Here is a 17,077-nt window from a genome sequence, read left to right as displayed (position 1 = left end):
GCCCCCCAAAAAAAAAATTTTTTTTTAACGTTTATTTATTTTTGGGACAGAGAGAGACAGAGCATGAACAGGGGAGGGTCAGAGAGAGGGAGACACAGAATCCAAAACAGGCTCCAGGCTCTGAGCTGTCAGCACAGAGCCCGACGCGGGGCTCGAACTCACGGAACGCGAGATCATGACCTGAGCCGAAGTCGGCCGCTCAACCGACTGAGCCACCCAGGCGCCCCTACCAAGGTCTAACTTTAAAGCCTGTGCTCTTTTCATGACTGACACCAATACTGAAATGTGCACAAGGTGCAAAATCTGGAAGAGAATTACATAACCTTGAAGTTATTTATTATTTTTTAAAAAAATTGTAATGTTTATTTCTAAGAGACAGAATCAGAGCACGAGCAGGGGAGGGGCAGAGAGAGAGGGAGACACAGAATCCGAAGCAGGCTCCAGGCTCTGAGCTGTCGGCACCGAGCCCGACACAGGGCTCGAACACAGGAACTGTGAGATGGTGACCTGAGCCGAAGTCGGATGCTTAACCGACTGAGCCACCCAGGCACCTCGAATTTTATAAACGCAGTTTACTTTTGAGGATTGAACTCTTGTTCCTTCAAAATAAGGCAATAACGACTAATTTAAACAATCACTTTATTAAAAATAGCAAATTTCACAAGTACTCATTTAACATTTTGTTGGCACTGGCCCCTGGAAAACAAACCCGTGTGTGTACTGATTGTCTAACGTAAACTGAAGCGGGGCTGCCCCCAAAAGCCTGTGCATCATCAACTTGGAATCAACAGGGGAATGAGTAAGTCTGGTGAGCTCAGAAAGGATGAACCTTCAGCCCTATTAATAACATTTTGCACAAAGCGTTTCAAGTATAACCCCCATAAGGCAACAACAGAAAGCATAGCAGCACAGCCTCTGCATCACAGTTCCTGATTAAGCCTTCAACCAGGCCTAGGCTCCAGTTATGGCGAACGACAGCAAGGCAACTTTACTAAAAGCAGCAGTGAGAACAATCATTGCACTGGTACTTTGATTACTTTATTCCTTGTTGTGGAAGATGATTCTGCTACTGGATTCAGCTGCAAAATTAAAGAATGCTGTTTTTCTTCAAACCGCAAGAAAGCAACTGCATGTCCTTTTAGCTGGTGGACGTATTCGGGACGTCTTGTGCGTCCGCCAGATGTAGTTTTTGTCTGAATTCATCAGTTAAGATTTTCATTTTATAATGAGTACTTCTTTTAAACTTCGGGGAATTAAAAAAAATAAATTTCGGGGAATTACACTCAAGAGCTAAGGGAGAGAGGTATTGAAATAAAGGAAATATGTTTAAAGGGAAGTGTCTATGTCACTGTGAGAAACCTGGATGTGTAAGACAATTTTTAAACGTAGTGAAGTAATTATACTATATCCAGAATTTGAAGACTTAAAAAAAAGGCACTAAATCAAGACTATGTTTCAGATTCTAATACAGCACAGGATTATTTTCACGCGGCAAGAATTATTTTCATGGTAAGGAACCGATGAGAGGCAAATATGAAAACTTACTGGATTAAACAAAAATCATCGGAGAGAACAACACCACTTTATCATCCTTGGGAAAACAATTTCTTTGTAAAAGTCAAAAATCAAATCATCATAGCTCTAAAACTTTCCCTATAATCCTGAATTATTCTTCAAGATTAGAATTAGGATGGAATTCTTGCAGAGGTTACCCCCCTCCCTTCTTATCATCATTGGCTTTCATCTTGTTCTTTCATCCATCCATAGGATCCACCTGCTACCTATCTCTTCAAGACCCAATTGCAACAATGCTGTGAATACGCTGAGAACAACTAAATGCTAGCAATACGCGTATGGCAGAGGTTGCAAAAATATACAGACATGAGTGCTGTCATCAGAGCCATTGCCATCCAGTTGGAGGGCTGAAATTTAACACATATAAAAATCAACAGATAGTGAAATAAGGCAGAATGCTAGTTGGAGGTATAAATAAAATGCTTTATGAGAGTGGTCAGCTTCGGTGTTACTCGATAGGGGAAAGGGGGGAGGCCAGAGCAGCGCTAGGTAGAAAGCACAACCTGAACAAAGGCATTACGGTGAGCATGAAAATGATGTGTTCTTAGACGCCAGAGAACCAGCTTAGTGGGAATGAAAAATATAACAGGATACGTAGGCTGTGATTATATTGTTGAGAGCTGTTAAAAAGTCTAACATGGTAAAAAACTTGGTCTGAAATAGGAATGGCAAGAAGACAGTGATGTTTTTAAGAAGACTAATTTATTTAGTGTCATTCTCTAAAGTTTACAGCAGCACTGTCCAAAAGAAATATAATGCAAGCCACAGGTATAATTTTTAAAATATATTTTATTCACACCAATATATAAAAAAGCTATCATTTCAGCATGCAATCATAAAAAATATTGAGACATTTTACATTATTTTTTTTCATACTAAATCTTTGAAATCAGGTGTAAAAATTATACTTTTAGCACATTTCAATCCATATTAGCCACGTTTTGTGTGCTCAGTAGCTATGTGGCTAGTGGCTGCCATATTGGACAGTGCATCTCCAGAGCTGGAACAGAAATTTGAAAGGTTATGGAGTAAAGGGATGAGGGTAGGGGATGAAGGAGAAATAAAAGGCAGAACTGATGATGCCTGACAACTAAATGTAATCAAGAAGTGGCAAATCATTTCATGTCCATGTCCCGGCTCAATGGCAGATAGTGCCACGACCGAGTAGCAATGTCTGGTCTAACCATAGAAGGGATTTAAATAATCTTTGGAGACTGAAAATAACAGAGGCTACTGATGACAGAGAAGGAAATTAGGAGGAAAGTATGAATATAGAGAGAACATTTATTGCAAATGAGGAAACTACATTTGCCTCAAAGCTACACACTTGCTTCCCAAGATCTGAAACCAAACAACCTAGAGCCCATGCTCTTGTGTTCCGTCATGTTGCCTCGTTTAACTGTGGTGGTTGAATCAGGCAAAGTGGTGAGATAAATGAGTCTAAATGTTTAACAAAAACTCAGATAAGAGGATAGGAGATACTGACACGTCACAAGCATAGAAAGAGTACAAAGCATAGAATATGAAGCTCAAAATGAGTATAAAGAAAAGAAAAAAGCACCAGGCACTACTACTAAGAGAAGCCCCCTAATTAACTCATATCTTATCCCCATGTTCAAGTCTTTCTTGGCAAGGATATGTTACATTAATGTTTCCCCACAGTTTATGTGGCTTCTCAAAAACCTTCTCAAAAACCCATCCGTAAAATGGGAAGTATAACACCACCTGCTTATAAGGGTAGGACCAAATGAGAAAATGCAGGTAAGGCCCTTCATAAAATACTTGGCAATTAGTAAGTACTCAATTAAGATTAACTATTAATCGTTATCACTGGATCTGCATATACTTATTTCTTCATTGTTACTGTATAGTTTAGCAAGTAGTAACAGTACCTGTTACAACAATAATAGTAATATATATATATATATATATATATATATATATATATATATATTAGTTTAGAAAAACTAGATAATTGCTCCATCATTATATGCAGCAATTATCCCATATTACAGAGGACACTCTGAGATGTTAAACAATTTACCCAAGGTTAATTAGCAAAATTATCAAAACCAAATTTCAAAAATCAAATGTCTTGACCCTACAACCAGTATCCTTTTTGGTATCTCATTATTTAGTTCAGAAGGATGTCGTACCTCTCAAATTATTTTATAGGCAGGATCATTTCTCATTGTTCTTTATCTCATGTTGTGCCTAGGACTATGTCCAAAAATACGTTTTGAAAAGTTCCTGAAATAATTGCTCCAAATTGTAATGTCAAAACCTGAATATTTTACACACGCCTTGGTGATTTCTTTTAAGCTCCTCCTATAATACACCTTGTATATGCATCTGAAGTATTCTATGTAATGACAGGAAACTAAGCATGGCATATTATGTCTGCATATCCAACTGCTATTTAACTTAAGAATCTAAGATTCGAGATAATTTCTACGGCAACTAACCCAATCCTCAATTCCCTTGGTTGATTTTTAAAAATTTGTTTTAAAAATCCAAAAACAGTACAAAGCAAAGCAGAACAAATGAGAAACAAACAAAATTGTAGCATACAAAACAACTAAAAATTCCATTTGGAAACCCAAGGAGAAGAGAAATGGCCCCAGTAAATCATCATGGGTGTCTTTGTTCATTGATTGAGGTATTCACCAGAAGTTATAATTTGTAAACTTTTCACTGTTGATATTAGGCAAAAGGATACATGGAAGAATTCAATTCTTCTAACTGTAACACAAAGAAACAAATTTAATTTCAATTTTTATGGGAAAAATATCTTAAGTAGATAATTGTTTACACATTTTAAAGTAAGCTGGTTTTCATTTAAGCTTTCTCTAAACGAAAAAATAAAATATTGAAAAAAACTTCCCAAAAATTTCCAGCTTGGGAAATTCACTTATGCAAAATAATTATAAAGTAGCTTTAGCATTTATTAAACACAAATATGAGAAGAGAATTAAACCAGATAAGGAAAACTAGAGTTCTATAAGGATTCTTAAAACCATGAACAATTATAATCATCTCTAATAGTTTTTTTAAAAAGTTGCCATTTTCATGATCAAAATCTTAAAAATCTTTGTGGATTACGAAAAGACTTCACATATCATTCAGTTTTCAGTATGTGGTAGAATTAATCACACCTGTTTTACAGAGGGAAAAATCAAAGTTACAGAAATGTTAACTACATTGACAAAGTTACACAGATATAACTGAAATGCAAACCCCAGACTAAACAAAGGCTTTCTGGTTTCAAATTTGGTCTTCTCACTACTCCACAGTCACTTTCCTAAATGTAATGCAAATTAAGCTTCTATTTCTTAAGAGGACCCGGTAAAAGGAAATACTTGCGAGGCTAAACATAGTCGGTGTGAAATAAAACACACAGGCTTGAAACTTTAAAAGTATAGGCATACGGGGCGCCTGGGTGGCGCAGTCGGTTAAGCGTCCGACTTCAGCCAGGTCACGATCTCGCGGTCCGTGAGTTCGAGCCCCGCGTCAGGCTCTGGGCTGATGGCTCGGAGCCTGGAGCCTGTTTCCGATTGTGTGTCTCCCTCTCTCTCTGCCCCTCCCCCGTTCATGCTCTGTCTCTCTCTGTCCCAAAAATAAATTTAAAAAAAAAAAAAAAAAAAAAAAAAAAAAAGCTGAAAAAAAGTATAGGCATACAATTTCTCTCACATTTACTTACTCAAAGGATAAAGAAAAGCAACAGAATTAATCCTTTTTTGTCATTAGTAAATATGTAAACTATTCCAAAACTGAAGAACACTGAATTCAATTTTTCTTTATTTTTACTCCAAAAAAGGTTTAAAGAAGCCAATTTAATTAATACCTCTCAGTGTAAGAATCATAATAGTTACACACAGAATTACGTCCTCCCAAAAGACATACATTTTAGTTCTAACCCCCAATACCTCAGAATGTGAGTGTATTTGGAGACAGGGTCTTACAAAGAGGTAGGAAGTTAAGATGAGGTCAATAAGGACTAGTGTCTTTAAAAGAAGGGGAAATTTGGACATAGGCACCCACTCATAAAAGGAAAATGCCATGGAAAGATGAAGGCAGTCATCTACAAGCCAAGGAGAGGGGCCTCAGAAGAAACCGACCCTGCCAACACCTTGCTCACTAACTCTGGGCCTCCAGAGCTGTGAGAAATAAATTCCAGGTGTACCCAGTCTAAGGCACTCTGTTATGGCAGCTTTAGCAAGCTAATACACAGAGCAATGCACTAAAGGATCTGAAACATACACATAGTTCTGTATATAACATAAGTAACCACCACCTACCTGAGTAAATAACACAAAACATATTTAATCATGTCAGGACCACCTTATACATTAAGATCATATCATATATGTACAGAAGTGAATCTTTCACTTCTAGATTTCCCAGCATTCTCAAAATGTATGCTTAGATATAAATGTGACAATTTCTTTGAAATATGTTTCCCTAAAAAAGAGTAGGACACGACATGTATGAAATTTGAAAATACTACACTAAGTGAAAGAACCCAGACATAAAAAGCCACATATTGTGTGATTCTCTTTATATGAAATATCCAGAATAGGCAAATCTGTACAGACAGAGAGGAGATTAGAGGCCACTAAGGGATGAAGAGGAGGGAGAATTGAGAGGTACAGGGTTTCTTTTTTGGGGTGATAAAAATGTTCTGGAATTAAACAGTGGGCATGTCTGCAAAACACTGTGAACACACTGAAAACCACTAAACGGTATACTTCAACACGACTAAAACAATGAACTTTCTTTCAATAAAAATTTTTGATTAAAGAAAGAATGAAGAAATATATACAAATCCTTTTATAAGTTTATATAAAAGAATTATAGTATATAAAAGAATTATACTCACATCAGACAGAAGCCTGTCCAGATTGGAGTCACTGGCTGTTTTTCTCTTATCCTCAGGAAGTTCCTCTAACTCCCCATAGAGGTCCAAATTCAAACGAGCTAATTTCTCCTGCATTCCCCGAACATGTTCCATCTGTTCAATGGAACATTCATTTCCTGGGGGAACATCCCAGAACATTAATAAAGATTAGGACAGTTCAAACTAACTGCCTTGAGGAAAAACTTGTAAATTCAAGGTACTCACAAGAACTTAGTTTTCGTTCTGTTGTAAATTACAGTGTTAATGACTGCCTATTTTCTGTGTATAATACACAAATCGAATTTCTGACCAGGAAAGCAATAATCTAAGAAATGACTGTGGGTACTGAGAAAATCGGATTGGAAAGATTTTCTTTAAAAAAACAAAATCATCAGGGCGTCTGGTCTGTGGAGCCTGCGACTCTTGGTCTTGAGGTTGTGAGTATGAGCCCCACAGTGGGTGTGGAGATTGCTTGAAAATAAAATCTTTTAAAAATTTAAAACAACAAAGCAAAACAAAAACCCCAAAACCCAAATCATCCCTTAGGTAAAGAAAATTCTTTTTTCAATAGTAACATCATTTCTAGAAGCAATAGCATCATCTAATCATGTTCAATCTGACCCAACGTCCTATTATAATGAGTGAACTTGAACGTCCTGTAAGAACTTCAACCATGAATCATTTTGCCACCAATTATTCCTTTAATAAATATAAATGAGGAACACCTGGGTGGCTCAGTCGGTTAAGCATCTGACCCTTGATTTTGGCTCAGGTCATGATCTCACAGTTGGTGAGTTCAAGCTGTGCGTCGGGTTCCACTCTGACAGTGCAGAGCCTGCTTGGGATTCTCTCTCTCCCCTTCTCTCTGTGTCCCTCCCTCCCCCCATCAAAAATAAATAAACTTTGAAAAAAGAAATATAGATGAAAATATTTATGAAACATGAAGAATGTTATGAAGCATGAGAAACAGAATGTAGTATTTTCAGTCGTATGCTCTAATGTAAGTGCAAGACAACTTAATTGCTAAAGGACAGGTCTTACGTTACTTACTGAGTAGAGTTCTCTGGGGTGGCATTACCTGCTCAGGGCAACTAAAATATATACAGTAATATTACATATTTTCATATAGTTTAAGTATAGCCTCTACAACCTCTTGATACTAAAAATTTTTTCCAAAACACCTTGGTTTTCTCAAAAGTATATTGTAGTTCAGCTAAAGCTGAAGTATATATCTTGAATCAGTATGAATTTATGTAAATTATATTATAATTTCCCCAGGCTAGATTTGTATCATCTTCATAGATTGACAACATTAAATTATGTTGACTAATAATTTTGAAGCTAGTTACAGCTCTTTAAAAATCATCCTTTCTTTATAGAAAATATCTCATATTTCCTCTATTTTAATGATGTTTTCTAACAATTAGTAACCTGGAAGATCGAGTGGGAGAAATACCTCAAGAGAGAAAGGCGTGTGTGTTTGTGTGTGTGTGTGTGTGTGTGTGTGTGTGTATACTGGCATACATATAAATGTATCAATATATAACATATATATAGAAAAAGAGAGTGAGAAAAGTAGGGAGGAGGACAATATAAATCTATAAAGTAGAAATCACAAGGAATCCAGGTGATCTAACATGAGAACAATAGAAGCTCCAAAAGGATAAAAAGGAACAGATGGAAAAATAAATTAACAACAGAAATAATGTTCCTTCAGATGAAAATGAGTTGGCAGATATGAAGGGCTCACTGATTCTCAGGCAAAATTGATGAAAAAACATAAGGAAAAAAAAAACTTTCAAACATCGAGACAGAAAAAAATTACCTATTAAGAAAGAATTCAACGGGCAATCCACCTTGTATCTACAATACTTCTAGATAGCAAACTGACAAATAACAGAGAGTGACTTCAATCCAAGAAAACAAGCTACATAAGAGTAGGGGCAGAGGGTCGCCTGGGTGGCTCAGTTGGTTAAGCATCCAACTTTGGCTCAGGTCATGATCTCACGGTTCGTGAGTTCGAGCCCCATGTCAGACTCTGTGCTGACAGCTCGGAGCCTGGAGCCTGCTTCAGATTCTGTGTCTCCCTCTCTCTCTGCCCCTCCCCCACTCATGCTCTGTTTCTGTCTTTCAAAAATAAATAAACATTAAAAAAAAAATTTTAAAAAGGGGGGGGCAGAAAGGGTGTTGGCAAGAAAGCAAAGAAGTGATTCAAAGATTAAATCTCAGGTATGGGAGAGAAGAGAGAAGGGAAAGTGAAAGTGTTCTAAAGATACCATCTAAACTGGGTCAAGGTAAAGCAAGGAGGTAGAGATATAATAAAATATCTCTGTGAAATAAATGTTTTTCATGTCTTCTTTTCAAATTAATAGTCTAACCAAGACTGGAAACCCAGAAACTATAAGAAAAGATAAAACATATTTCAGTATTCAAAACTTTTACAAGGTTAAATATACCATAAAGTCCACAAACATACTAAATTTGGTTAAAAAAAAAACAAAAACAAAAAAGCCAAAATACAGCAGTTGGAGTGGTTAGTATCCAAGATATACAAAGGGCTCTTAGCAATTGGCAACACCACCACCAACAAAAGGATAAATAACCAAACAGAAAACTGGGTAAAGGTCCTGAAAAGAGCAATTCGACTTCTTAACATGTACAAACTCAACAGTAATAAAAGAAATATCACCTCATACCAACAGTCTGGCAAAATTAAAAGGCTAGTAATACCTATTTCTGGTTGGATTCAGAGAAAAGAGTTCTTTCATAAACTGTGAATGAAAACTAGAAGGGCAATAGCTTTTTTGGAAGGCAATCTGGATACCTGTACTAAAATCAGAATTACTGCTTGGACCCACTAATCCCACTCATGGTAATCCATCCCAAAGAAATAAAAGCACTGACATACATATGTATGTAAAGAGATGTTCACTACACCGTTATGTTTAGGGGCTCAAAAATGGAAACAAAGTAAATGCCCTTCAACAGAGAAATGGTTGAATAAACTGCAGTATATTCACAACTTGGAATATTATGTAGTCATTGGAAAAAAAGAATGAATTAGGGGTGCCTGGGTGATTTAGTTGGTTAAGCGTCCAACTCTCAATCTCAGCTCAGGTCTTGATTAATCTCAGCTCAGGTTGTGAGTTCAGGCCCTACGCTGGGCTCCACACTGGGCACGGAGCCTACTTAATTAAAAAAAAAAAAAGAAAAGAAAAGTTAAAAAAAGAATAAATTAGAGCTATACCAGGTGACCAGGAGGGATTTTCATTAGATATTCTTTAGTGAGGAAAGCAAGAGGGGGACAAGTACATATAAGATACAGTTTGTATAAAACAATGAAAACTAAAATCTTTGTGTATGTTTATATATATATTTGTGCCATAACCTAGAGAAAAATATGAAAAGATATACACCTGGTTCTTAACGTGGTTATCTAGTGGAGTGGGGGGAGGTGGAGCCAAGAGAGGGTGTGGTCAGGGAGGGGATAAGAAGCCAAGGAACTCCACGACGAGATACCACCTCACACCTGTCAGAACAGCTAAACTTGACAACTCAGGAAGCAACAGATGTTGCCAAGGATGCAGAGAAAGGGACACTTTTGCACCGCTGGTGGGAATGCAAACTGGTGCAGACACTCTGGAAAACAGTATGAAGGTTCCTCAAAAAATTAAAAATAGAACTACCCTACGACCCAGCAATTACACTACTAGGTATTTATCCAAAGGACAAAGATGCTGATTCGAAGGGGTACATGCACCCAGATGTTTGTAGCGGCACTATCAACAACAGCCAAATTATGGAAAGAGCCCAAATGTCCATTGACCGATGAATGGATAAAAAAGATGTGGTATATATACACAATGGAATATTACTCTGTGCTCAAAAAGAATGAAATCTTGCCATCTGCAACAATGTGCATGGAACTAGAGTGTATTATGCTAAGTGAAATAAGTCAGTCAGAGAAAGACAAATATATGATTGACTCATGTGGAATTTAAGAAACAAAGCAGATGAACATAGAGGAAAAATAAAAACAGGGGGAGGCAAACCATAAGAGACTCTTAAATACAGAGAATAAACTGAAGGTTGCTGGAGGGGTGTTGGGGGTGGTGGGCTAAATGAGTGACGGGCATTAAAGAGGGCACTTATTGGGATGAGCACTGGGCATTATATGTAAGGGATGAATCACTAAATTCTATTCCTGAAACCAGTACTACACTATATGTTAACTAGAATTTAAATTAATTAAAAAAGAAAGAAAAAAAATAAACCAAGGAATAAAGAGGTACGGGAGGAAAGGATAGCACTTCAAAAAACCAGTATGTAGATGACATTTATGCATTCATGTGAAATTCTGTACGTGTGCATTCAATAATTTTCAAATTGCTTTAAAAAATACAGGGATATAATTTTATCAGAGAAGGGTTATAAGGTAAGTTGCAAGCTGAACATAAAAACTTTGACCATATACTTTGTGAACTCATATACAAAAAAACCTACTCAGAGATTGTTTTGTTTTTTTAATGTTTGTTTTTGAGAGAGACAGAGAGAGAGACAGAGCATGAGAAAGGGCAGAGAGAGAGGGGGACAGAGAATCCGAAGCAGGCTCCAGGCCCTGAGCTGTCAGCACAGAGCCCGACACAGGGCTCGAACCCATGAAATCGCAAGATCATGACCTAAGCCAGAGTCGGATGCTCAACTGACTGAGCCACCCAGGCACCCCACCTACCTGGAGTTTCTAATGGAACAATCAGTTAACTGTTCTTATAGCTTCATGATTGAACAAAAACACCAGATTCTTTTAAATTTAAAATCAGGGATGGTAGGCAAGAAATAAGTTTAGGCTTAAAAGGGTAAAGAAAAATGACCTTGAGGCTTTCCCAAACTGAAATACTAAGTCTAAAATATTTAACTGATGAAGAATGTTCCTTTTATTTGTTACTTTCAGGATAGTTATTGCATAATAGCAATCCTACTTCAACATTTTTACTAACCCTCCTTTCTTACAAAAACTTTTTCATGAAATTTTAGATGACAAACGAAATCTAGATGATTGCATTTTATGCCGATAGATTCTTTTTTTTTTTTTAATAAAAGAAAATGATATTTTTGAAAGAAATGGCAAAATAGGAGCACCTGGGTGGTTCACTCAATTGAGCATCTGACTCTTGATTTCAACTCAGGTCATGATCTCACGGTTTATGGGATCAAGCCCTGCATTGAGCTCTGCACCATCAGCAGCCTGCTTAGGATTCTTTCTCTCTCTCTCTCTCTTTCTCTCTGCCCCTCCCCTGCACATGTGTGCTCTCTCTCTCTCAAATTAAATAAATATGAAAAAATAAAAAAAAAATAAAGGAATGACAAAATAAATGCAGAAAATAGGAAGCGAGCATCTGGAAAAGAAAAACAGAGAAATATCTATGGCTTGCCAAATGCTTGAAGTTTTCCGGAGTGGAAATCATTCAAAAGGCTGAGAAGCCCCCTCTCCATCTCCTGAACGTCTGAGACATCGGTGAGGAAGGAGTGCTGAATGGGAGCCGGCTGTGTGCCTTTTCCTTCTCCTCCCTGAGGTCTGGTCTTTTCTTTCATCACTCTGCAGATAGCACAATGAAAACATTAATTGCATATAGTTACCTTTATTATTTTTTTATAATGTTTTTGTAAATGTTTATTTTTGAGAGAGAGAAAGAGAGCACAAGCTGGTGAGGGGCAGAGAGAGGGGGACAGAGGATCCGAAGTGGGCTCTGCGCTGACAGCAGAGAGCCCGATGTGGGGTTCAAACTTGCAAACCACAAGATCATGACCTGAGCCGAAGTCGGATGCTTAACTGACTGAGCCACCCAGGCGCCCCGGGATTTTAGTGTTTTAAATTTCTTCTTTGAACTTTTCCTGTGTTTGAATTTTTACAATAAATACAAATCATTTCTATGACAATAATAAAACCACCCTTTTAAAAAAGATAAAACCTACCATGGGGCACCTGGGTGGCTCAGCTCGTTAAGTGTCCGACTCTTGGTTTTGGCTCAAGTCATGATCTCACAGTTCATAGGTTCAAGCCCCACATCGGGCTCTGCACTGATGGTGTGGAGCCTGCTTGGGATACTCTTTCCCTCCCTCTCTCTCTGCCCCTCCCCTGCTTGCCATCTCGCTCTCTCTCAAATAAACTTAAAAAAAATATATATATATATATATTTCATACATATATATATATATTTCATATATATATATATTTCATATATATATATATATTTCATATATATATATATATATGAAAACTATGAAAACACACTCAGCTTAATTTAAAAAAAAAACAAAACGTATTTTTTTCCCTCTTCTGGCTAGTGCATCAACTTTGTCTATGACTTTTCACACTCTGTCCTGTTTAATATGAGACAAAGTAAGGGTCTTCAAACCAGTCATTCATTTTGCATGTGCTAATACCCTACACACTATACCCTTCACAAATTTTTTCTAAATCACATATAATAGATGCTGCCACTGTTTTAAAAGTTAAGCCAAGAGAAAAACAAGTGTTATAAGAATTACTAGATTTAGTATTTACGTTGGCAGCGTTTTGCTGTGATAATCTGAAAGAAATGAATTCACCTTTTTAACTTTGGTCGCTGGGAAGTTGACTGTGATGCAGGATTTGAAAACCCTGTGCTTTTACTAACTGGAATGGCATTTTTTTTGGCATTAACAGCCTGAGTAGAGTGGGCACTAAAAGACTTAGGACTCCGCCTCTTCAGTTTCCGCTCCTCCATTGTTTTAAGTTCCTTATTGCACCACGGCCAGCTTCTTATGACCTAAGGAAATAGAGCAAAATTATACACATATGCTAGAATATGTGAAAGTGAAAGGGTTTTAAAGACCCACTTCATAGGCTTAAAGAGGATTGAGAATTTCAGAGCTCATTAGATAAAGTTAAAATAAGGATCCCTTAAGTTTAACCTACGGTGCTATGTACACAGAAGCTCTAAGCAAAATGGACTGGTAGACAAAAATGTTTTCCATCATTTTCTGTATTCACACATCCACAAATATTTACTCTTTTCCACTTGCCAGGCACTATTCTGGATATTGGGAAGATGATAGTGAACAAGACAAAGTCCCTGTTCTCAAAGAGCCTACATGATAGAAGGGAAAGAATGCATCAAAAAAGAAACAAAATAGCCATGTGATAGATATTCCCAGCCTGACTCAAGCTCTAGGTGGTCTTTAGATCTCCCTGCTAAAATTTATTCTTCGAAGAATAACAGACGTATAATTGACAGGGGGTATTTGCATTTTCACTAATAACTAGAAACCTTATAGCAACTACCAAGCACAAACTCAGTGTCTGCCTAGGGATAATACTGATTCTGGTTCTTCGATTGAGTGAAGTTCTATAAAATTAAACTCGTTCCATGACTATTCTGAATATACTTTCTTTACCTATTTCCAATGATACATGAAACTGTATATGTTTGTTTAGTTTTGCTAGTATCAGAAAAGTTACACTATGAAGTTCTAGCTGGCCCTTCCATACAGAGTATGTGTAAGGTCTTCTGTTTATCCAATAATTTCCCCTTATTTCATGTATTAACTACCTTTATCTTCCTTACAGCCATCCATCGAAAAATATCCTTCTACATTTTTACTTATGCATACTATTAAATTGTTCTTAAATATATTGCTTCCTATATCATGAGATGAGAAATTTACATGGCTATTTACCTCATCAGATTGCAAAGTGCTTTAGCACTATTAAGCTTTTTGTGTACATGGTGTTGAATGTAATCATGCTACGGCCACTCACAAAGATTCAAATCCACTGATGTCACTCTTAAAATAATTACTTAAAAATTTTAACTAAAACAGATTTTTTTTGCCATTGTCTAAACTCAGTACCACCAGCACTGGAATTTAAACCATTTCAGCTCAGTTGGCTCAGGCTGACCCTAGACAATCACAACTGGATTTATATATAATACCTCCAAAGAAGCAAAAGTTTTAAAGGAAAGGTTCTAATGATCAGTCTCTAATCCCAGATACCAAGTGTAAATCCATTCAAATCTTGGCTAACAATTTTTCCTTTAAGAAGAATTTTCAGTAACACAACAGACACTTTGGGTTGTTTCGACATGAACACAAATTAAATGGAATTTTAATAAACAGCTGAAGAGAGACAATGGGGCATCAGTTCTCCAAAGAGACAAGCATCTGTTTAAACGTGTGATACACATAAACACATGAACCTTCTAATTTAATGATGCTAATAGACCATTTGGTGATACAGGAAAAAGAAAAGGTAGTAAAGCAATTCAAATAAATCAACAGTGGTCTAAACTATGATATTCTGAGGGGCCAGGACTGGAAATGTATCCGCTTTTGGAAGGCAAGCCGCCGGTACAACAAGCAGCAAGGAACCATTTAGAGAAGAGGGCCTTCGCAGTTACTCACTCACTGAGTGCCAGGAACCCACAGCCTTCAAGAAGGACTAGGAGTCCCTCTTGACTTCACCTTATTCTCCTTCCCCAATCAGCCAACACGGTGACCCTTCACCTCCCAGAATTGAGCGGTGGATAGAGTGGGTGGTGGAAGGGGCCTAAAGGGGACAATGCGGAAGCGCCTTTGGTTCCACTTCATACCTGAGGAAGGAGAGGATCGGAATCCTCTTCCTCAACCTGCAAAGACTCCGGAGTCTCCGAAGCCACCGCCGCAGCTGCAGCCTCCGACGCTACTGCTGCAGCTAGAGCCGGAGTCACATCCCGGACCCAGCGCCACCACAGTTCCCTTTGTTTACGGAAGTGACGCAAGGAGGCGGAGCCTCCGTGCCCGCCCTTTCCCGCCCCCCCCACCCCCATCCCGGCGGGAGCCTCGCCTCTTCCTGCCACTCCAGTACGGCTCCCGTCTCCGCCTTTGGCACCGCATTGCTTCTACTGTCCTGCTCTCAGCTGTATTTTAGGCGGACGTGGAAACAAAGACCCATAGTTGGACTTTTATTTTGGGTTCTGTGGCCCACAAGCACTGAGGAATAGGCTTGGCAGTGGAAGCAGGCACGGGAGACGCAGTGCGCTTCGCGGAAGCTGTCCCGCCCCCTGGCTCAACGTCGGCTCCCACGCACTACAATTCCCAGCATGCCATTCGAGGAAGAGCGGAGGCGGAACCGGAGTGTCGTCATAGCAACTGAATCAACTACCTCGCGGAGACTTCTCAAGGTAAAGTTTGGAAGGCGCCATGAAAAACCGTGATTCTGTTTAATGACACCATGCCAAGCCCCTAAATGAGATTCTATTTCTGTTAATAACTACTCTGTTCAGACCCTGTACAGGCGTTATGTCCCATCCTCACTACAATTCCATGAGGTAGGTGGTGCCCTCTTTTTAGATGTGAGGACTTTGACACTCAAAAAAGCTAATAAATGCACGTTTCTCGTCACCAAAACAGTTCTATCACTATATATATTTCTTCTGGAGAAGGAATTGTGTATTGTGAGGGACAGAACTATCCTAAATGAGGGGCGAGATCCAGGTTTCATTCCCTCGTCTGGATGTCCTTTCCCGTGTAGGGAGGTTTTAGGTTTGTAGATCTTTAGATTGAAGAGGCAATGGATAGTACCACATATTTCTCCTGAATTTGTTAATGAGGAAGCCGTATCTAGAGATTGATATAAATACATCAATGCTAGAGAGGCAGAACAAAGTAGAACCCACGTATTCTAATTTGGGATGCCCTTCCGCCATCACGCCCTCCATTTTTAAGAAATCGGAAAACTTTTTTAAACGTTTATTCATTTTTGAGAGACAGAGTATGAGCAGGGGAAGGGCAGACAGGCAGGGAGGCACAGAATCCAAAGCAGGCTCCAGGCTCTGAGCTGTCAACACAGAGCCCTACACGGGGCTCAAACTCACAAACCGTGAGATCATGACCCCAGCCGAAGTCGGACGCTTAACCAACTGAGCCACTCAGTCGGTTGTCAGCAAGATATCAGCAAGATATCCCGGTCGTCAGCGAGATATCAGCAAGAGGACAATTCATCTTTCCAATATCTTTTCTCCAAGTTCTTGTTGTAGGAACACTCCAGCTTTAGAAGAAGGCTTGTGTTATAGGCTTAACCAGAAAGCAAAGTATACCATTGATCAGAAAATTAGCAATACTGTGTAACAACCCTTCCATCAGTTTTCTCTCCTTTGTTGAATTTTAATTTAATTTGAGCAGTATCACCAAAGAGTACCACAAGACTAGTAAATACTTGTAGGGATAGCTTACAGTATAGCAGAGAGAGTAGAAGGGAGGGAGGGGGGCAGCAAGGCAGGGAGGAAAGGAAGAGTAGAAGAGGCCCTCATAACACATAATAACCAACAAGGAAATTTTAAGATGTTATTTAAAACCTAAACTGCTACCACTCTGCTTTTTAAGAGCTGTCAAGGGGAAATAAATCTTGTATAGGGAGAAAAGGGGAGATGATACTCTAAGAAGATGGCCCATTGTGTGTCATAATGGAGCAAGGAGTGTTGGATATGCACGGGTGGGCAGGAGGCTGAGTTTGGGGATATGAAATTGAGAAAGTTGAATTGTTCTATATAATAATCTGGGAAGAATTGCTCACTGTAGTAGAAG

General features: G+C 38.4%; 1 protein-coding gene and 1 long non-coding RNA gene across 2 annotated transcripts in view; one reads left to right on the top strand and one right to left on the bottom strand.

Moving 5' to 3' along the window:
- Positions 1-622: 622 nt before the first annotated feature.
- CCDC28A (coiled-coil domain containing 28A) lies at positions 623-15,275 on the bottom strand. The gene is made up of 6 exons (XM_060616781.2): positions 15,106-15,275; positions 13,082-13,281; positions 11,905-12,068; positions 6,455-6,609; positions 4,295-4,317; positions 623-1,193 (listed from the first exon to the last, which is right to left on the bottom strand). Exons 2-6 carry the CDS (start codon positions 13,237-13,239, stop codon positions 1,139-1,141), a joined length of 555 nt encoding a protein of 184 aa, XP_060472764.2. The 5' UTR covers positions 13,240-13,281; positions 15,106-15,275; the 3' UTR covers positions 623-1,138.
- Positions 15,276-15,314: 39 nt separating this feature from the next.
- The window catches only part of LOC144616428 (uncharacterized), a 34,305-nt gene continuing 32,542 nt past the window's right edge, over positions 15,315-17,077 (top strand). Inside the window, exon 1 of the long non-coding RNA XR_013555785.2 lies at positions 15,315-15,675. This is a non-coding gene — a long non-coding RNA (uncharacterized LOC144616428). The remainder of the gene's footprint in view (positions 15,676-17,077) is intronic.

Source organism: Panthera onca, chromosome B2, assembly GCF_046562875.1.
Source record: "Panthera onca isolate mPanOnc1 chromosome B2, mPanOnc1 haplotype 2, whole genome shotgun sequence".
In the NCBI taxonomy this organism is placed as follows: Eukaryota; Metazoa; Chordata; class Mammalia; order Carnivora; family Felidae; genus Panthera; species Panthera onca.
This window is presented reverse-complemented; position numbering and strand designations above follow the sequence as displayed.